This window comes from Electrona antarctica (assembly GCF_951216825.1).
Source record: "Electrona antarctica genome assembly, chromosome: 4".
Classification (NCBI taxonomy): Eukaryota; Metazoa; Chordata; class Actinopteri; order Myctophiformes; family Myctophidae; genus Electrona; species Electrona antarctica.
The window spans coordinates 18,701,571-18,723,840 of NC_136809.1; the positions used below are offsets into that span (position 1 = coordinate 18,701,571).

At 43.6% G+C, this 22,270-nt stretch overlaps 1 protein-coding gene across 1 annotated transcript in view; it reads right to left on the reverse strand.

The window, feature by feature from the left end:
• Positions 1–317: 317 nt before the first annotated feature.
• The window catches only part of usp43a (ubiquitin specific peptidase 43a), a gene marked incomplete at its 3' end in the record, with an annotated part of 100,651 nt that continues 78,698 nt past the window's right edge, over positions 318–22,270 (reverse strand). The window contains exons 8-16 of the mRNA XM_079498765.1: positions 19,684–19,795; positions 11,445–11,548; positions 9,114–9,191; positions 7,921–8,050; positions 4,804–4,923; positions 4,023–4,275; positions 3,336–3,494; positions 2,636–2,797; positions 318–1,543 (exon numbers count right to left, since the gene is read on the reverse strand). Of these exons, the coding sequence (XP_079354891.1) occupies positions 318–1,543; positions 2,636–2,797; positions 3,336–3,494; positions 4,023–4,275; positions 4,804–4,923; positions 7,921–8,050; positions 9,114–9,191; positions 11,445–11,548; positions 19,684–19,795 (2,344 nt within the window). The remainder of the gene's footprint in view (positions 1,544–2,635; positions 2,798–3,335; positions 3,495–4,022; positions 4,276–4,803; positions 4,924–7,920; positions 8,051–9,113; positions 9,192–11,444; positions 11,549–19,683; positions 19,796–22,270) is intronic.

Consider the following 22,270-nt stretch of genomic DNA (forward strand, 5'->3'; position numbering starts at 1 on the left):
GTATGTCACGTTGTTTCTTTCTGGTCATACCAGAAATAAAATATCCTTCATTATATCTCTAAACGTCATGGCGCAAACCACTTGACACGAGTACTGTATGTTCTGTGAACGGAAAGGTGCATCACTTTGACTATTGCTATGATCAGTGCATCAGTCAGTTGCAAAGGTCTAAATCCCATGTATGGTGATTCATTCGAGTCCTGTAATTATGTGATATTGTGTGTGTGTGTGTGTGTGTGTGTGTGTGTGTGTGTGTGTGTGTGTGTGTGTGTGTGTGTGTGTGTGTGCGTGCGTGCGTGTGTGCGATCGTGCGCGTGTTAGAAGCTGGACTCAGGGACCGTCCTCTTGCGTCCCAGGGAGGTCGTGCTGTAGCGAGTCCTCTGCAGGGTGCCGTAAGACGGCTTGTCCGCCGCGAGGCTGCGTGCAGGCGGCGCCACCGCAGACGGCGCCACCGCAGACGTCCCGTTGCGATGCAGGGACGCCGTCCTGCGCATGCTCTGCTCCCCCGCCTTGGTGGGTATGTTCGAGGAGCTTTGAGAGCGCTTGATGTCGGTGGCAGCACTGTGACCCACCTTCCCATTCGCTTGTTCGTCACCTGGGCGACGGCCCGATCCCCTGGACCTGCCTCCTTCCTTCCCAGCTCCCGCCACCACGCCGCCGTTCGACAGGGAGGACCTCGCCGAGCTCCTCGTGGCTCCCGGCTCGCCTCCTCCCCTCCCCAATTCCCCATCCTTGGACCTCCTCGTCGAGTCCCTTTCCTTCTTCAAGAAGCTGCCTCTGAAGAAGGAGAGAAGCCCCTCGTGGCTCTTGGGCTCCTCGGCTTTCTTGGACCTCGGATCACCTTTATGTTCTCCTCTTTGCGCGTCGACGTTGTCGTCCTTCTCCCCCCTGCCCGCCGCCTTTCCCCTTCGAAGTGTTCCGTCGCGGAGGCTGGGAACGCTGGCACTGGACTGAACTCCGGTGCTGGAACTCCGTCTCAGCTCGGTCTCCTGGGAGTTTTTGTTAGATCCCTGTGTCCTGTTGTTGTCCTTCCTCCTGGTCAGAGTGCTACTGCTAGAGCTACTGGTCACAGTGGCAACAACGCCCTCCTCTCTCGCTTGGCTCCCCTTGGCGTTTCGTCTCAGGCTGGCCGTTTTCTCTGACAACCGTCTCTGGCCCTCTGGCATCTGTGGAGATTCCGGCGACAGCTCCTCTGCTCCCCTGCCCATGCAGCTCAGACTGCCGCGACTCGGGGATCGGACCTTTACCCCGGCCTGGCCCTCAGAGCCCTCCTTGGCACCTGTCGGTCCGGCCATCAGTGTCGCGATGGGGTCCTTGGTGCAACGTGGCCGGCGGCCAGACTCCAAGTACTCCACGAGCTCCACGGGAGCAGGAGGTGGATCCACGCGAGGCGCTGCTGGGTCTGGTTTTCGTCTGCCCTTGGAGCCAAAGGACCAGCGCAGCGGAAGCACTTTGCTCAGCGTGTCCTTGGTCTTGGTCGGGGTCCTCATGCTTACACTCCGGCCCTGGAGGCCCCTGATGAATGGCCGGCTCTCAAAACCACCTTATAGTTAGAGAGAAGAGAGAAAGATGTAATTTATGTTACTCAGTACTGGAAATAGCGGTTTTCATTGTCATCTATTGTCGACCCGAGGCCGATTGTACCTTCTAGTAGTTCTCTCACACTTTCACACACACTAAAATCTAAAATGGCACAGATTGTCATGCGGTGCGTTCCGACTCGGTACTGACACGTTGTTGTCTCCACCAGGCCGAAGGCATGGGGAGAGAGTATGTTTTGCACTCTGTCCGTGTGTCCGTGTGTGTGTGTGTGTGTGTGTGTGTGTGTGTGTGTGTGTGTGTGTGTGTGTGTGTGTGTGTGTGTGTGTGTGTGTGCGTCCGTCCGTCCGTCTGTTACCAACTAATCTCCGGCACCATTAACCCGGTTGATGCTATTTTTCCAGCTCATTTTCCAGAACTACTCCTCCAGATTCTGTCCAAAAATCCCGCAAATCGTTACACACTATCTCTATAGTCATGTGTTCAAGATGGATCTCTCTGATATTTCATATTCCATCCTAATTGGCTAACATTGTCTTTCAAAGTTGGCAGGATTGGCCAGTTTTGAACAAAAGCCTCAAATCATGAACGCAGCGTGCTATTTACGTGAAATCTTTCACGGACTTTCCTACTAGGCTGAGGAATATATCCCACCCTTCACATTGGCCTGTTATAGGGCCACCAACAGGTGGATTTTTGCAAAACACATTTTTGGAACAAAATGCCTCAAATCATCCAATTGCCATCCAAGGCGTAAGAAGAAATTGCACCCTTTTCACATTGGCCTATTATAGCGCCACCAGGAGGCCACAACCTGACCTGCCATGGTGCAGGCGTCAGTGACATACACCTGTGATCGGCACATTTCAGGGGTTTACACACACCTTTGTGAATTGCACATTGGGTTTTGCTTAGAGAAAATATACCCTCCTTTTAGTCACTCATCCAACGACAACAAAAGTCTTTGGTCTGAGAGGCTAAATCCAATGATGGTCCGTGGTTCAAATACTGAATAAATAATAGACCTTGATATGAAAAGGGTTGAAAACCACTGCTTAAAAATAACGACAGCCTAGGCCAAGTATTTGTAATTTACCTTTCTCCTCTTTAGGGGAGTTGTCACGAAAGACTGGAGACTCGGGGGAGTCGGGTAAGGAGGATGGGCAGGTGGTGGAAGAGCGAGACACCAGGCTGCCTCTCTTGCTGTCCCCTGTCAGCCGGATGAGCCAGTGGTCTGACATGGATGAACTGGTGGACCCTGAACCAGAGAAAAGGGAAGGAAGGAAGGAAGGAAGGAAGGATGGAAGGAAGGAAGGCGTGAGAAAGAGGGATGGATGCATCGGTTAGACGGAAGGTGAACTTATGATATAGGGAAGAATATAAATTATCATCATCAGTAATATCTTTTCATTTATTAAAAATACATGTAAATGTGGCAGAGTTAGACAGGGTTCATATTCTATATAAACATGGATTGATTGATTGATTGATTGATTGATTGATTGATTGATTGATTGATTGATTGATTGATTGAATACTGTATTAGACATAGAAATGTAATCAGCACGAGGCACAGTCATTTGGGCTAAGGATAACAAAGACTAGAAAAAGTGCTCCTCGGAGCACATTTTTTCCAGGCCAGAAACGTTTGTTGTGGCGTGCTATTTATATAAAATCTGAAGGACTAATGTAAAAAAAAAAGGTATTTCACATAAGTCTGCCTATTTCTCCTCAGGCATACAGTAAGTGTAGTAGTGAACATATCACAAACAGTGACAGAAACGATGAAATGTCACCTCTGAGGGAGCTGCTGGCGGACCATGGGGGGATGGTGTTGCGTCTCTGGTAGAACAGGATGTAAGCCCCCTTGGTACAGACCTCCTCCTCAGGCACCAGGTCAACACTGCTGTCATCATAGCTGTACCACTGGCCGTCCACCGAGTTCCTGCAATAAGCTGGAGTACAACATAGCATATTCATATAGTTTTCCTTCATTTTAAACCTGTCATCTGTATTTTTGGGCATGTCATTATAAGAGTGGTAGAAAGCACACAGTTTCCAAATAGTTACCTCCTCGTGTAAGTAAATAAGTTAGTAACTACAGTATATACCGTAGCAATGTGCACTGTGCAAATCATTGTACAGCATCACATACTGTACTGTAACAAAGTTAGGAAGTACAAAATAGGGGGGTGCAGTTTGCATGGGACAATTGTGGTCGTAGTGGCTAAATCTGGCATTAAAACCTTATGAATTTCTATCGAATATCTTTCTTACAATGACAATGGCAACAATTTTTGTTTATTTTTTAAATAGTAACTGTTGTATAATCTCAATATTACACTGCAGGGTGTGCTTTACCTAGATTATTGCCACTTCAGCGCTTCTTACGGAACTCGGCTAAAGCCTCGTTCCTGCAGCGACGCTGTCGTGCCAATAGTCACGGTAAAGCACACCCTCTCGTATAAAACAATAGTTGGTACCGGTGTAGTGTCCTCCGTGCATGCCACCGTGGTGGTTACACACAGCGTAGAGGTCGTACAGGTAGTCCAGAGGAAGGCTCATGTCGTGGGGCTGGCCTGAGGGCTGGCCTGAGGGCTGCCTCCAGGCGGGAGACCACGCCCCCAGGCTCACGTTCCTCATGCTCTGGCTCCTCTTCACCACATGGGGCGCCATGTCCAGTCCAGCCAGCGGGAAACGCACCAGAGTGGAGAGCTTATTCCTCCGCTCGCCCACCTGTTTCAACATAACAGAAAAAAAAGGTTTGACATATATAAGACATTGTTGCTGACAGGTGGAAACCTTAATTGTACTTTGTGTCGCAGACACTTCATAAATGTTGCATATCCTGATTGGTTGGGAAGACGCGTGGAGATGCGTGAGACCACATTCACTTCCCTTTAGTTTGCACTTTCTGCCGAGGCTGTCGGGGAGTTGCAGACAGTATGACTGCTCGATTAATGTTGCGTTCCACCAGTGGTGGAATGTAACTAAGTACATTTAAGTACTGTTTGAGGTATTTGTACTTTACTTGAGTATTTCCAATTTCCAGTACGTTTACTTCCACTCCAATACATCTCGGATCCAAATATTGTACTTTTACTCCACTACATTTATTTGAAAATGTAGTTACTGGTTATTTTGTAGGGTTTGATTATTATTCAAAAACATACATCAACAAACAAACATCCACCACTGAGTTCAACACGCCAAGCATAAATTATGGCTTAACAATGATGAAAGGAAAGACAATGCTTCTTGTACCTGTCGGAAGCGCTTGAGATGAAGGATGAGGATGTCAGGCAGAGTCCACAGACTCATCTTCACCATGCCCTGCTGAAGCTGCTTACAGTGAGGGCACTTCCAAGCGTCATCTGGTGCAAGCTGGAAGGAATGAATGGCATGTATTTGCATCAGTAATGTTCTCTATGCTGGGCCATGGCTCAGCGGTCCAGGCTGGTAATCCAGTCTGGCAGTGTGCCGCGGGTTCGACTCCCGATCCCAACGGCCTTTACTGCATGTCACCCCCCCCATCTCTCTCCCCAATTCCTGTTAGCCTACTGTCTGTCCCTCCATAAAACATATAAAAAAATATTTCTCTATGGCATCTTTGTGATGGCTCAATACAAAAAGCTTAAAAACCACACTTGGACCAGATGCATTTATAGCGACTATGACTCCAATTTCAATGAGGGAACGACAATAAACCCTATGACTAGGATTGCTATTATGAAGAGTACAACTGTAATTTAATGTGTGTGGAAGAGAGATTCTAATTAACTTTTTGGTCAAGGTTTCATATTTAAAAAAGTTTCAAATAATGTGAAAAGAAAACTGACGTATAGGTACGTGTACGGTATGTCTGTGGCCCACTGGAAATGTGCACTCTAGTCTGCATACTGTATAGGTGCTGTCCATTGGTTTGCAAGGTGAACTGTACACATGCATGAGTTGCACGCGCGCACACAGTCCTGCCATAGACTGCTAGCCTCTTGCAGAGTCATGCTGTAACAATACATTGGTTGCTTTGGTAGCTTCCTCCAATTCTGTGTCCAATTTAACAATTAATATCATGCAAATAAGGCTTGAGCAATATTGACACTATAGGCTTGCGTAGGCGTAGATAGGAGATCTAAATCCAGTAGCTACTAGAACACAGGTGAGATTGATTGTTTTCGATTGATTGAATACTTTATTGCAGTGGTTCCCAAACGTTTTAGCTCAAGACCCAAAAGAGAAATAAGACATTTTGTGAGCTTGTAGATCGTCTATTTTTAATATTTCTTAAACATTTGTTTTGTAATTCACTAGAATTTCGCGGGCCTTCGGCCCGCTCATCCCAGAGTTGCGTTGGCCCGCGTTGCGATACAGAAGTCCACAGATACAGAAGTGCACAGTGACACGCGTTGTATGCAGCTGTTTTGTGTTGCAGCGCGCGTGTAGTGTTGTTGTTGTTATCCATATATGCGCCTCGGTTCGTCCCAGGTGTCGACGCAGTCGTTGGCGCAAATTTCTTATTATTTTAACTGTGTATGTAATCGCGGCTAGTAGCACACATTTTTTTTTAGGAGCACGATGAAAAGTTATCAAAGAATGTGTTTGAGGGCCCTCCTATATCCAGCTTTAGTCCCCACACGTCTCAATATTTGCCATTGACAAAGAACAGAGAAATTAGGTCGAAATGCCGCTAAATATGACGTAAATTAAAATGTATTATATATATCTTGTTTTTTAATTGAATGTAAATACTTTACTTCTAAAAAAACCTGGCAACCCGCACCCCGCGGTCATTTTCCGCTAACCTGAGCGGTGCTCCCTAGCCTGCTGGAGGGGTTCACATCATCCCATGCACCCTCGAGAGGAAAAAGAAGGAAAATAAATGCAGCCTTGAGCCTACCTACCAATGTGGTCTTGTGGAGCTTGATCACCTCCTCCTCCTCCTTTTCTCCCCAAATTGCCAATCCCAACAAATGCCAAAGTTGCCTAGTGTGAATACTTCCACAGCCTAATTACTAAAGGATAAACTATCAGTCTTCTCCGAAATCTGTCAATGTTTGTCAACTCAGCACGTGTTGACAACGCATAGTAAACAGAAGCCGTGTGTGTGTCACACCAAAAGTGGTGACCTATAGAATCCTGTACATAGAAGCATCACGCAATCGTCTCCCTCCCTGTGTGGGTCACGTGGTGGGCTGTGAGCAAATGGGAGAGGGAATGTAGTGTTGCCAGGTCCGCGTATTGTAAGCGAGTGGTAGTGTGTGTAAGTAGCGTGTTGAATGGCATTTTTTCTGTGCTTGTTTTCATAGACGTGGCAACAAATTAGGCGGGGGTGTCGGTGCTTGTGGCGTGTTTGTGTTTATTATTGATATTGATGTTGTTTGTGAGTGTGGACGGGAGGCGGCTGTAGTGGCAGTGCAATGACAGTTTTTACGCGGGTGTTGTTGAGTGTGGGCGTGCGGCGCGACATGAGGAGATAGCCGTGGATCGACGCGGAGGGTAAGGCTGTGTCGTGTTAGTGTGTTGTTGCAGTGTGTGTTGCAGCGTGTTGCAGCGTGTCAGTGACGTAGTAGCTGGTGACTTTATTTTCCTGGTTTGGGCACACGTTTTGGGCACACCTTTTCAAATGTATAATAGATGACATTTCTTAGATTTTTATTTTTTATGTTTTGAAATAATAATAATTACAAACAGAATGTAGGAAACAAAAAAATAAAGGGACCCATAAAAATGCGTCCGTGACCCACAAATGGGTCCTGATCCAGTGTATGGGAAACAGCATGAGTACAGTCACACACGTGGTCTAAAAGGAAAACCCAAAAAGTCATGAGGACTTGTTTCCATTGAGGTCCTATGTATTCAATTCATAGAGACATTTAATTAAAGACATACAATAATATTACATTGTAAGAGACAGCAGACATGTTAACAGGCAGTGGCGGCTTAAACCCTCTCAGGGACGTGGCGCTACACCAAAGCAACAGTGTTTTTGCGTTTGCGCGGCCAGTGAATGAACGTGCATGGTCACCGCCAGCAGCACGATCGCTGCTGCTCCCCGACTGAATCTGCTATTTTCGAGTCTCCTCCCAGGCTCCCACCGAGTGGTTAAGAAACTGTTGAACGACTAAAAACACTAGAGGGGGTTCCTGTGTTGCGTTACATAGAAATCGGTGACCTATGCATACGGTTTTCGACGGAAGCAACAGCTGTACCTATTTGAAATAGTCTCTCGCACAGGGACCTACAGGCTGCGGGCCACTAAATTCCATTGTTAATCCGGGCGGTCGACAGGCAGAAAACTTCGACAATCTGGCTATGGGAGTCTATGAACAGTCTTGAATGTTAGCAGGCCAGATGGCTTTGTGTTGCGATGTTCAACCTTACCTGTTCTTCTTTGGTATAAAGCTGGAAACACTCGTCTAAAGTACAAGTGTGCTGCTGCAGGTGCTGCTGCTGTTGGTTCCTCACGCTCTCTGCATCCTTCACCACCTCTTCTTGGATGCTCCCAAATAGGCTGGATATACACACACACACACACACACACACACACACACACACACACACACACACACACAGCATGCCCACATGCACACACACGCGCGCACGCACACACACACACACACAGAGAGGGAGAAGGATAGAGGTATTAGATTAGCCTCCTAGATTAACTTTATTTTGAGCGTTCAATAAATTACAGTATATATGTCTTTTGGCCATTAACTACTAACTGTGACTACTGTAAATGGTGTGGGTAATTATTGTCCCCCATTTGCTTCTTTACCGTGAATCAACCCACCATTTGACCGAGCCCATGTAGCTACAGTATTACTCTGACCACTGTCCCAAACTCTTCTCCCTTCTGGCTCCAAAACTATGGAATGCACTCCCCATCACAATCAGAACTGCAGCCTCACTCCCAATCTTCCGCCGTAGTCTGAAAACCCACCTCTTCAGACTCCACCATGGCCCGTAGCACTAGCCCCTTAGATAGCACTTTATGTAGACTTAGATAGTATTTTAAATATAGCACGTTATGTAGACTTAGATAGTATTTTAAACAGACTTATAGCATGTTACGTAGACAGCACTAGAATTGCATTTTTATGTAGTCATATCACTTTATAGTACACATGTATAATATATAATATAGTATAGTATGTATAGTTTACATAGATACTCCACTGTTACGTTCTTAGCTTACGCATGTTTCATGATAACTACTTTTGATGTATGCCATGCTTTTTGTTTTTGTTATTGCTTAATGTAAGTCGCTCTGGATTAAGAGCGTCTGCTAAATGCCTAAATTGTAAATTGTAAATTGAAGCCACGCAGCAGACAATGACATAGTCCATCGATAGACCCAATACCAACCGTTGTCATCACACACCACACGCTCTCATTGTTACAAATACTGTAGAGTAGAGCTAACACTGGTGTGTTTGTGCTAGAACATGACGCGTGTGTGCGTACATGCGTGTGTGTGTGTGTGTGTGTGTGTGTGTGTAAGTGTGTGTGTGTGTGTGTGTGAGTGAGAGAGAGAGACACAGAGAAAGAGAGAGAGAGAGAGAGATGCTCACCACTCCTTAATCTTGTTGTCCCACTCGATGACAAGCTTCACATGGGGAGGTCCCCCTGTACCACAGAACTTCAGTGCTCTACAAACCAACAGAGAAAGAAAACTGATTTGCATTTTCCATTCATCTTTTATTATTTTTTATCGTTATTCTTTGTCACAAGGTAAATATCCTTAATCACAAGTGTGTGACCGTATGTTCTCTCTGGTGACTCCCGATCCCGACGGCCTTTACTGCATGTCACCCCCCCATCTCGCTCCCCATTTCCTGTCAGCCTACTGTCTATCCCTCCATAAAAATATACACAATAGAAACACAATTAAAAACATACATACTGTAGGTGCAAATCTCAAGCTGGGTTTAAAAGCCAGCTTTAAACACTTGGTGGACACAATTGGTAGCGCTTGGGGCAGAGTCGGTTTTAGTATGACCACGTCCGTTTTGCCATCTTGAATGCTAATAGCTATAGCGCCAATGCTAGCGAGCTAAGGCGACGTCCATCCTGTCTCCAGAAAACGCCAATATTCCAATCACGATGACCTCAAAATCAGAAATGAACTCTGAACCTCGCCGATCTGATCAAAACCACTGCCGTATTTTCAGAGAAAACAGCATGGAAAGGCCGTGGCTAATACAGAAGCTAATGGAGTTGGTCGCGCAGGCGCAGTGCCGGCGAGGTCCTAGAAACCGTGCCTAGCAACCGTGCCTAACAACCGTGCCTAGCAACCGGAGCGATTCCAAAAATGGAAAATAGCAAGGCGTTCTTATATTAATATTAAACGCCTTAGAACGAGTATACTCATCCTCAGCACCTCGCTTATTTATTTAATAGGACGAGTATACTCGTCAAAAGCATCAAATGTGTTAAAGACAGGTAGTGTGGGAGCCAGCCTGACATGGTGGGGTAGCTGGTGTCACAGTTTGGTAGCTACAACTGAGAAGGCTCTCTCCCCCCTTTGCTTATGCTCTGGCATCTGGCATTTTGTTTTATAATGCAAAATTGCAATGAATCCTTCCGTCTGTTTGCAATACTTATGTCAGGTTGTCAGTCTTTCCCTCTGACCCCTGTCGCCTCTTCCATCTGTAAGTGTCTGCTCGTTCCATCTCTCTGTCTTCCTGTGTTGTGTTATCTATCTCTACCTGATTTGTGATTCAAGGACATGCTGGATCTTTCTCTCTTGTCTGTCTCGAGTTCACTGCCTAGCCTTACACGTCTCCTTAACAACTCCTGATGTTTTTCCCATGGTCCGATAGCATGGTCCACCTTAATCATCCAATGCACTTGCATTGTTTGGTATTGAGTGCATTGTTTGGTATTGAGTGCCCATAGGGGCACCACAAATGTGATAAATGAACCATATGTGGTATAGAAACTCTACTACAGCTTCCGACGACCGACACAGCTCTGGGTAGGCTGCACGACTCTATGATAATATATACTCTATGTATGATAATTATTAGTTATCTTATCTTATCTTCTTCTATAGATAAATGCACCATGTACGTGTGTAATCCACATAACTTGAGAACCGTTCGCCCCGCCGACTTCAAATTCGAGACACACGCGTTCCACACCCCCACAGGGAGTGCAGTGCCCGGTGTCTAGTTGGTCTGACCCACGGTTGTCCAGAACCGCCCCGCCTCTGCCCGGGCTCTGGACTGGGCCCCTGCCCATGTTCCATATATGGAGCTGGCCTGTTCTGACATCACAACACTCCATATTTGGGCATGCCTGACACAGAACTCCATAAGCTGACCTCCATATATGGGCATAAAAGGGGCACAGACAGATGGGTGGAACGGGTACTCTGCATTTCCGGTTGTCCAGAACCAGCACAAAAGCCTCATTTGGCATGCTTGACAAATAACTCCATATATGGGCCTAAAAGGGACACATACATAATAACTGGGTGGGGCATGCATTTACAGTTGTCCAGAACCAGCACAAAAGCGTCTGCCCGGGCTCTGGACCTGATTACCCCTATATCTCCATATATGAACAGATACAGAAATCTCCATATAAGAGCGTAAAACGGACACAGACAGATGGGTGGAACGGGTACTCTGCATAAAAGGGACACAGAACGGGTACTCTGACACCGGTACAACGGGTATTGTATAGCCGGGTGGGGCATGGATCTCCAGCTTCCATCGTTACCGACTCGCTGCTCTTCAGCTGGGAACCGGCCTAGTAATATCAATTCAATATCACTTGTGCATAGATTTTTTTCTGACTCTTCCTTAGTACTGTGTGTGACTGCGTGCGTGCGTGCGTGCGTGCGTGCGTGCGTGCGTGCGTGCGTGCGTGCGTGCGTGCGTGCGTGCGTGCCATACCTGTCAACTGCAGGATGGTGAAGTGGCTTACTGTCCTGTGGTGACAGGTAGCTGTATGCTGCTGATCCTCCCACCACTCTGATCTTAAACAGCATGCCAGCGTTCTGCGGGTAACATACAGACACCGTTATTATGACAGCATCATAGTGTATACTGCTGCGAAGCAGCATGTACTAAGACCTTGAGAGAACACACTAAAAGTAAATAAAAGTTTGTTGAAAAAGCATTAGGCTGGCTCAACCGTCTGGGCACCTAGACTGCTGAGCCAGCCTGACGGCGTGCCACGGGTGACTCCCGATCCCGGCGGCCTTTGCCGCGTGTCTTCCCCCCATCTCTCTCCCCATTTCCTGTCAGATTACTTTCATCCTATCAATAAAGGCAGAAAAAGCCAAAAAAATATCTTAAAAAAAAGAAAAAGCATTAGGCTAAAATTCACACTCAATGGTAAATGGTAATTTGCCTTTGATATATTTTGTTTAGCGTGGCCCAGCCTGTTTTCTGGTCTAGAGGGGCGGGTGCCAGTCAAAACCAGGCGGTGAATCCTATTGGTTCACCGATCTGAGCACCTCCACTTCATTGGTGGAAGTGCACCAAGATAGATGTCTCCAAAGCTATACCAACGCACCTGTTGAGGTTATGTTATGCTTGTCAGTTTCACTTTGATACAAATTACTCAAGCTAGTACAATCTACAGGAGGTGAATAAAGCCATAAATAAGCTCTCTAATAACAAAGCTAGTGGCCTAGATGGCATTGCTGCTGAGCATCTTAAATATGCGAGTGTGTAATTATCTCCTCTCCTTGGATTGTGTTTTACTGGTCTTATGATTCATGGTATACAGTACTTCCTGATTCCATGCTCTCTGTTTTATTAGTCCCAGTTATAAAGGACAAGGCTGGTAAAGTTAGTAGTGTTGACAATTACAGACCCATAGCTTTAGCCAGTATACTGTCTAAAGTATTGGAAATGATTCTGCTGGACAAGATAAATGAGTACATTGACTCCACAGACAATCAGTTTGGATTCAAACCCAAGCATGGCACTGATCTTTGCATCTATGCTTTAAAGGAAATTGTAAACAAATATAGAGAGCAAAACGCAACAGTCCTTATGTATTTTATTGATGCGTCGCGAGCCTTTGATCGTATTAATCATAAAAAGCTTTTTATTAAATTAAGCCTAAGAGGGGTGCCTGGGGACATAGTTAGGATCTTGGCCTATTGGTATGCCAACCAGACCATGAAAATCAAGTGGGGCAATAGTGAATCAAGCCCATGTGGGGTCACCAATGGGGTCGGACAGGGAGGAATTTTGTCGCCTATTCTTTTTAATTTATATATGGATGATCTGTCGAAACACTTGAATGCTTACACTGGTAGTATGCTGGGTAATGATCTTGTCAATCATTTGATGTATGCAGATCCTAGTCTAGTCATACTGAGCCCAAGTAGCGCTGGACTACAGCAGCTGCTCGACATACTGAGTATGGCATTGAAAATGATATCAAGTACAATGCCAGTAAGAGTGTTGTTCTTATTTGTAGAACAAAAGAAGACAAAAGTTTTAAAAAATCCTGATTTTAAACTATCTTTTAACACTCTTGGTGTCTGTAGTAAAGTCAAATATCTTGGACATTTTATTACAGAACAGTTGACATATGATGATGATATACACAGAGAGTGCCGTAGGATATATGCACAGGCGAACACCCTTGCACGTAAGTTCAGTATGTGTTCAGAAGCAGTTAAGATTACTCTATTTAGAGCTTACTGTACACCACTCTACACTGCCCACTTGTGGTCAAGCTACAAAAAAGTATTCAGACACTTCAAGTAGGTATAATGATGCCATGAGAATTTTACTCAAAATGCCTAGATGGTGCAGTGTGACTAAAATGTTTGTGGCTGCAAAAGTCAATACTTTTCAAGCTGTTCTCCGGAACTTAATGCATAGTTTTTTATTGGATGTTTATATATATTGTATTTTGTGATTTGTATGTTTTTCTATGGACCCTGAGTCTGCAATAAAGGCATTCATTCATTCATTCATTCATTCATTCATTCATTCATAGGGTTATTAATAAAATTATTACTGGTTGTAATTGTTCATCTTAATCCCCTGGCACCATTGAAGCATTTGATAAATGCTGCTTATAGCATCAGTGCCAGACATATTGTAATTTCCTCCCGAGCTAATGTTGCATAATCTGTACTTTAGTACATTATATATTTGTTTTAGAAATTACTGTACTGTACTGCTCCGTACACCCAAACGGACTAAAGCTGTTTCAACCGACTGGCATTGCCATCCCTAGAGCCCTGGCCTCAGTGGCCTGTACTCTCTCTAGAGCGCCGTTTCCTAAACAGTGGGTCGGGACCCATTTTCATGGGTCACAACTAAAACGATACATTTTAGTTACAAAATCTATACATTGTAAGACAAACAAACAAAAAAATCTAAGAAATTCCATGAATAAAATAAAATACAAATTGAAGAGTTGTGTGCTTGTAGATCTGCCATTTTTACTAGTTTGTGTCCCGGGCAAACGTCTGATCTCTCTTTTAGGTCTCGACCTGCAAGGTTTTGGAGCCACTGTAGAAGGGTTAAAATGGGGCCTGACATGGCGCTTGAACATACATTGTGGAGTCAGACTCATCCCCCTGGTGAGGTGCCAAGCACTTCTATATTGCAGTATTGATACTTTTACCTAAGTAAGTAAAAAGTCTGAGTACTGTTTCCACAACTGCTTAAACTTGGCAGTGGAACAACTTGTCACGTGTTGTAGCAAACGTTGAATTATTAGTTGTGACACGTTTGTGACGAGGAGACCCGACTCTTTTCCTCTTTCTGCCTTTTCTATCTGGCAGATTGGCAGCCTGGCACAGATGGGCCTTTCAAGCATGGAGAAAGATGAAACATGAAAACCCAACATGAGTGGCATTATTGTTGTCTGCATTTCAGTGTGATAATTCCTATTTTCTAGACTGGTGTTCGCTTAATGCAGAGCAGGAGCTTCCTGCATTAAAATACATTATAATGACATGGCACAGAAAGCATCATATTTGATTCTACATATGTCAGTAATGAACTAACCTGAATAACCTTTGATGGATTCATTATGTTTTTATTTATTTATTTGACAGTATTGTCTTGAAAATGTTTTAGTAAGACTGTAAATGTTTGTATTGCGAACGAAGTGATTGCGAACGAAGTGAGCACTAACTATAGAAGCTGGCCGAAACTGTCTGTCTGTGTGTCAGTCTGTCTGTCTGTGTGTCACGCTGTAACACCACCCGCCCGCCACCAGAGGGCAACTACGAACTGAAATTGGAACGATACAGAGGTCTCTCTCTCTCTGTGTGTGTGTGTGTGTGTGTGTGTGTGTGTGTGTGTGTGTGTGTGTGTGTGTGTGTGTGTGTGTGTGTGTGTGTGTGTGTGTGTGTGTGTGTGTGTGTGTGTGTGTCAGACTGCCACAACACTTCGTTCGCTTCCCGCGTTTACGCGTCTTACTTGTTATTATGTTGTGATAAGTGATACGTATGTATTGATGTTTGTTGTGGACCCCAGGAAGAGTAGCTGCCACTTTGGTGGCAGCCACTCCCATGCTAAGGGGCTTCTGGATGAATAAAGAATACCTTCCCCTGGCATCGTCCCAGTAACCTGCACAACCGTGCGCCTGGAAGAGTGTGGTTTGAGTGGTGGCATGAATACAGTCCATTTATCCATTTATTAGGGAGAGGAGAGCAGAATTAGGTTCCTAACGTGTCCATTCTGAACAGGCCCATGTCGGAGAATAGGAGCTGCAGCTGAGCATATACAGAGTAATAAATTAGCTCGTTAATAGGAGCCTAAAGCACCAAATGAAAATTGCGCGATCTCCTTTGTCTTCTTTAGGAGCCTGGACGAGCGTGTTCGTGTAAAAGGACTTATCTTTGGCTGGACTATAATGAAGCAGAGTAGACCAGACGCTTGAGGTTAACGAGTTATTACTCAAGAGTTTTGCAAGGTTTTGAAAGAACATCAGAGACTTATTTGAGAAAATGAATAACGGTGGTTTCACCACTGGTTTGGCTCGTTTCGAAGGTCGTGGCACACTTCTGTATTGCAAACAATGTGGGGGAAAAATAAGCTGATTGTGATAAACCAATCCCTTAATAATTTAGCCTGGAATAAAATAACTGTTTTATAATACATTATTAATATATCCTACTATAAAGTTAAGGAATCTGTCTGTTTGTCTGTTCCGCATTTTTCTCCTCAGTGGGTTGAGCAATGATCTGAACTTTCACACAGGCATTGACCATTTGCACATGGAGACAGTTTTCACTTTCCCAAAATGTAAATGTTTTTGAGTAAACATCGGAGATTCTGAGTTGGGGCTATGGGATTTGTTTTTATGGTTACGGCCCTGCAGGCTATGGGATCTCTAACCACTGGCTAGAGTTAGCTTAAACACACACACACACACACACACACACACACACACACACACACACACACACACACACTACATACATGCATATCATACAGTATGAGAAATATGCGGATGACAGAATAACAAACAGTTGATTCTTAAATTCATAGTAGGATTTATAGATATGTATACGTAATACATTATATTATATTGTATTTTGCTACATCTACGATTGCTACTATAAGCCAGTACAGTCCGTCCTATACTTGATTTCTGCGGCCAATTGTTAAATCAAATAAATATGCCACCCCTCTCTCCATGTCCGTTCCTATCGCAACGCGTTGTGAGATTGTAGATCTGTTTATTTTGGTGCATGACACTAGTGGCACGCAACTAAGTGCAGACTTAAGTAGCTGTCAACTACTTCAGCTAAACTACACATGCTTCTGAACAGCTTAATCATATGTCAAGATGAATCATGACAGCATAAATACTGTATATGGAAGACAAGCATTTAATCCAAACCTCCCAATGCCACTGTGATGATGAATGACATGGTATGGCTGTTACCTGACAAAAACACGGCTCAAATTGAATTCATTATAGCTCAATTAACAGCAGTGGTGGAAAATAACTAATTACATTTACTTGGGTACAATTTCCAATTTGCAGTACTTTTACTTCTACTCCGCTACTCTCCTTCAGAGGGAAATATTGTACTTTTATTCCACTACAATTATTTGAACACTTTAGTTATTGAAAACTTGAAATGGGACATTGTGCATACTGAGTACTTTTACTTTTGGTACTTGAAGTACATTTTGAGGCCAAAACTTTTGTAGTTTTACTCAAAGTTTCAAATGACATATGGGTCAAATAGAAAATAACATACAAAATGTAGTATTTTACCCCTCACACACCCCAGAGTTCCCGCTTCGAAAGAGCCACAACCCATGGTACATTTTGAATTCTGGACTTTTACTTGTAATAGAGTAAGTAGTAGTAAGTAGTAAGATTGGAGAATTACAGTACATTTAAAGCACAACTCAATACAAAACTGTTAACTGTGGACAACACCATAAAGCATTACACTTGTTTACAATAGGGTCCACCATGTTCAATTCATCATAATAGAAAAGCACGGCCTGTTGGTGTTTCAGTATGGTCACAAACCTGGCACACAAGTCCATAGTTAATTACTATGGCAAGAGAGTATGTAGGGTTGCCTAGACATCCAATAATGACATGCACAACCACCCCATGTCTCCCTGTTGGTTTAACATTTACAGTATCTAATTAGCTGCCTTGCTTTGGCCCCTATTGTTAATTAAATGCCATCGGTTTGCTGATTAAAGCCAATCGGCTCTCACCACGTTCCCAGGGAGATTTTGTGTTTTGTGATTTTAATGTAGTCAGGCAACTGACACAAGCTCCCCATGAAGCGTCATGCACAATGGTACTTATTTCATTCAGTTCTGTGCACTGCTACTTTGAAACTGGCTGTTTAAAGCAGTGAGAGAGAGTTGATAACCAAATGGGCCCTTTGTATAGAATACAAAATAGAGAATGTAGAACAATTGTTACTTGGTGCCTAATGATACCACATCAGTAAAGCATGGAACTGTGGACAAACTCTTATCCAACAACAACAAAATATTCTACGTGGGTAGAATATGGGTCTAAGAGGCTAAATCTCATCAAATGGTGGTCTGTGGCTCCAATGCCGAATAAATAATGGGCCTCGAAATGAAAAAGGTTGAAAACCACTAGTTTAAACTAAGGATTAGTAGAGGATGTCCAAAGCTAGTGCTAGTGGGTGGCAGTGGCTGAGGAAGTAGAGTGGACGTCGGGGAGTAGGCCTGTCACAATTATTATATTACATTAATTATAATCGCAAATATTTGAGATAATCGCAATTATTTTTGCATAATTGTCATGATAATAAAAAAGTCAAAAATAGCAGATCTACAAGCTTACAATGGGTCACGAAGTGTCCCATTGCTGATATTTTTACATTTTTAAATTAGTAATTTAGTCATTTCTTTGTACAGTATATTGAAGTTATTGTCATATCTGCCCTGTGCAATTTTTGATTACAAAGCCTTATAGGCAATCTGAAATTTCATTTTGATTCATATCAAAGTTCCAATGTTCAATGCCAAAAACACAATTAAATCGTTAATCGCAATTATTTGTGTGACAATTAATCGCCAACTTAAATTTGTACCCGTGACAGCCGGAGCCGGGGCCCGGGAGCCGGAAGATCCCCGGCTCCTTCTGGCTTTGTGTCCCCGTGTCCTTGAGCAAACTGCTCCCTGACTGAGCGCCACTAGGTGGCCCACTGCTCCTAATAATTGGGACGGGACAAACATGGGGAACAAACGGGATAAAAAAAAGTCTAAAAACGAATTACAATAATAAAGAAAATGCCAAATATTTCATCTGGTACTGAGAAAATAATAGCCTGGGCCATACACAAAATATGTCATAGGCTAGTGAGGTATAAATTAATGATTGAAACAATTTTTCAGCTACCTGCTTTAAAATGTATTAAAAGCACTCATTACCTTGCATTGGCTAGCAGCATATATGTGAGGGCATATATGAAAAAAAGGCACCTTACCCTAAAAAAATTGCAACAGAAGGTTTCTCAACTGTTTTGTGTAGTATTAGGTGTCCTTAATAACATACTAAAAGTTTACCAAAGTTTGACCATGCGAAAGGTGTTATTTTAGCATAATATGCATAATATGCCCATAACATCCTATATAAGGCAAAAAAATCCAAATTTCATCATTCTTTAAGTAACATGTGGCATATGAAACTAGGGTGTTTGCATGATTCTGAATCCATTCCAAGCATTAGTTTTGCACAAAAAACACTCCTTGGGAGGAAAACGGCACATGGAAATAAAGGCAGATATATTTCTGAGCACATTTGGTCAACTGGATATGGCCTAATTTAGCCCAAGGAGTGTTTTTTGTGCAAAACTAATGCTTGGAATGGATTCAGAATCATGCAAACACCCTAGTTTCATATGTCACATGTTACTTAAAGAATGATGAAATTTGGACTTTTTTGCCTTATATAGGATGTTATGGGCATATTATGCATATTATGCTAAAATAACACCTTTCGCATGGTCAAACTTTGGTAAACTTTTAGTATGTTATTAAGGACACCTAATACTACACAAAACAGTTGAGAAACCTTCTGTTGCAATTTTTTTAGGGTCAAACCATAATTGCACCTGTCTAATACTACTCAAGAATAACATGTAAGGAGCCATGCCAATCTTTACATGACCACACACTGGACCCTGACTCACTGTCCCAGTATTATATCTTTAAAGATGGAGTGCCACAACTTTTGTTTTTTTCCAGTTTTTCATGTGTCTATGAGGTGACAGTACTTCATTAACACCATGGAGTCGTTTTTATGTGCAATGGTGTATCCATCCATCCATCCATCTCGAGGACCTCCCTAGGGAGGCGCCCGAGAGGCATCCTAACCAGATGCCCGAACCACCTCAGCTGGCTCCTTTCCAGGCGAAGGAGCAGCGGTTCTACTCCGAGTCTCTCTCGTGTGACTGAACAATGGTGTATTAACTTTGTATTTAGAGTTTCTTCAAAGTTTGTAGATCGGCTATTTTCACTAGCCTACTTCTTAAAAATGTTGCTTTTGGGGGGGAATGCTTCTTGAAAATGTTTTGAAATAAATAATAATTAAAACCAAAAAAATGAAAGGGACCCATGCAAATGTGTCAGCGACCCACAAATGGGTCCCGAGCGACGTCGCTGTTTGGGAAGCGGCGGCCTACGGTACCTGAGCCTGGGATCCGTTGAGCATCAGGTAGTAGAGCCTGCTGAGGATGCTCTGCTGCAGCTGCTCCCACGAGACTGCCCTCTCCTCGTGCACCAGGAACGGAGGGCCAAACCTGAGTACAGTACAGTAACAGATAGGAGGAACAAACCTGAGTACAGTACAGTAACAGATAGGAGGAGGGCCAAACCTGAGTACAGTACAGTAACAGATAGGAGGGCCAAACCTGAGTACAGTACAGTAACAGATAGGAGGAACACACCTGAGTACAGTACAGTAACAGATAGGAGGAACAAACCTGAGTACAGTACAGTAACAGATAGGAGGAGGGCCAAACCTGAGTACAGTACAGTAACAGATAGGAGGAGGGCCAAACCTGAGTACAGTACAGTAACAGATAGGAGGAGGGCCAAACCTGAGTACAGTACAGTAACAGATAGGAGGAGGGCCAAACCTGAGTACAGTACAGTAACAGATAGGAGGAGGGCCAAACCTGAGTACAGTACAGTAACAGATAGGAGGAGGGCCAAACCTGAGTACAGTACAGTAACAGATAGGAGGAGGGCCAAACCTGAGTACAGTACAGTAACAGATAGGAGGAGGGCCAAACCTGAGTACAGTACAGTAACAGATAGAAGGAACAAACCTGAGTACAGTACAGTAACAGATAGGAGGGCCAAACCTGAGTACAGTACAGTAACAGATAGGAGGAGGGCCAAACCTGAGTACAGTACAGTAACAGATAGGAGGAACACACCTGAGTACAGTACAGTAACAAAGGGGTTTTCAACACTTTTCAAGGCCCATTATTTATTTGGCATTTGAGCCACGGACCACCATTTGATGAGATTTAGCCTCTCAGACCCAAAACTAAAGAATATTTTGTTGTTGTTGGATAGGATTTTGTCTACAATTCCTTGCTTTTGGCAAACATTGATCAAAATAACAATTCTTCTACATTCTCTATTGTGTAGACTTCTTGTAAATGAAGTAAATGAAGATGTTTAACAATAATTTAACTCTTGAGAGCGTAAAAATTCCATTTAATTTTATGCTCTCAAGAGTTAAAGATCTCTAAGAGTCCATTTGGTTACAAATTCTCCATCATTTAGCTGGGGATCACCTGGAACCACCTCAAGGACCACTGGTTGAAAACCACTGCAGTAACAGATATAAGGAGGACCAAACCTGAGTACAGTACAGTATATAAGGATGGCGGGAAACCCATTAAGATCCGAGGGCAATTCTACAAATTCCTTAAAGATCAGTAGTTCTCAAACCTTTTTCGTGCAAAGGACCCCCCCAAAATTATATTTATTTGACCGAACACTGAAAATGTTTTGTTTTTGTGGCAGGTTGGTGGCAGCCGGGGCACCGTCTGCCAGCGAGGAGAGGAGAGGGGTGAAGTGCAGCAGGTCAGGTAATTAGCTCAAGGTAATTAGCCACGTGCAGTGTGTGTGTGTGTGTGTGTGTGTGTGTGTGTGTGTGTGTGTGTGTGTGTGTGTGTGTGTGTACTGTAGGTGAGCTAATGCTATTGCAGCGGTCATATAGCCATGCTGACTTGTGGTGGACATTTTTTGCAAAATTAAATTTTTGCCACGGACATACAAAAATGAGTGACAATATGTTACCAGAAACACATAAAGAGCTAGCCCAGAATGACCAGTCCACAACAGGTCTGTAACTCTGAAAATGAACCCTTATGGGTCCATTTGGTTCCATTTGTACACTCAGATTTAAGGGGTCCTTGGCAAATAAAACACTTGAGAACCACTAGTGCAAGTTGGACTCATAATATGCCATAGTGTCGAAGTAAATAAGTGTTTAAATACCAGACTTTTACTTGTAAGAAGTTGTAACAGAGTACCGGTATGTCTAGTATTTCTAGATTGGGTAGAGTATCCAGTAGTGCAGCCGGGTGGGATGTATAACATGTCATCTGAAGCCTTGACTCCGTTTTGGAATAGTATTTTTAATGCCTTTTCATCCGTTTGTCCTATAATATCATATCAATGAGCCCAACCCAATAAGAAGTATATTTGGAGTTCCCAACGATGATGCACCAGTCAGCTCTCCTCAGGCCAACGTCATAGCATTCTCTTCGCTTATAGCCCGGAGGCTTATTCTCCACAATTGGAAATCAGATAAACCTCCAACATTCACGAACTGGGTCAGGGATGTGCTGTCCTACAGTATATACCATTAGAAAAGCTCACAGGTGCAACAGATAGAAATCTCGCCAAAAAAGATATAAAGGCCTGGCTGGTCCCCTTTTATCGAATTCACCCTTCCTCTATCTTTTTCTACAAATGCTGGAAGTGATGTTTGATACTGATACTGAAATTTGTGTTTTCCTATTATGACATATGTCCTTTTTTCCTGTTTACTGTGGTTTCTAGAAAATAAGTACACTTTTAAACTCTTTCAAATATGAAGTGTATTTCATGCTTACAGATATATGTACAGTACCTACAGTACATCAATTGTAGGCTTACTATTGTCTGGTTTGAAAACACCAAACTCCCTTAATCTTAAAGTTATATATAATACAAAGGTGAGTACTAATAAAGCTACTGTTCACTGAGCTGTC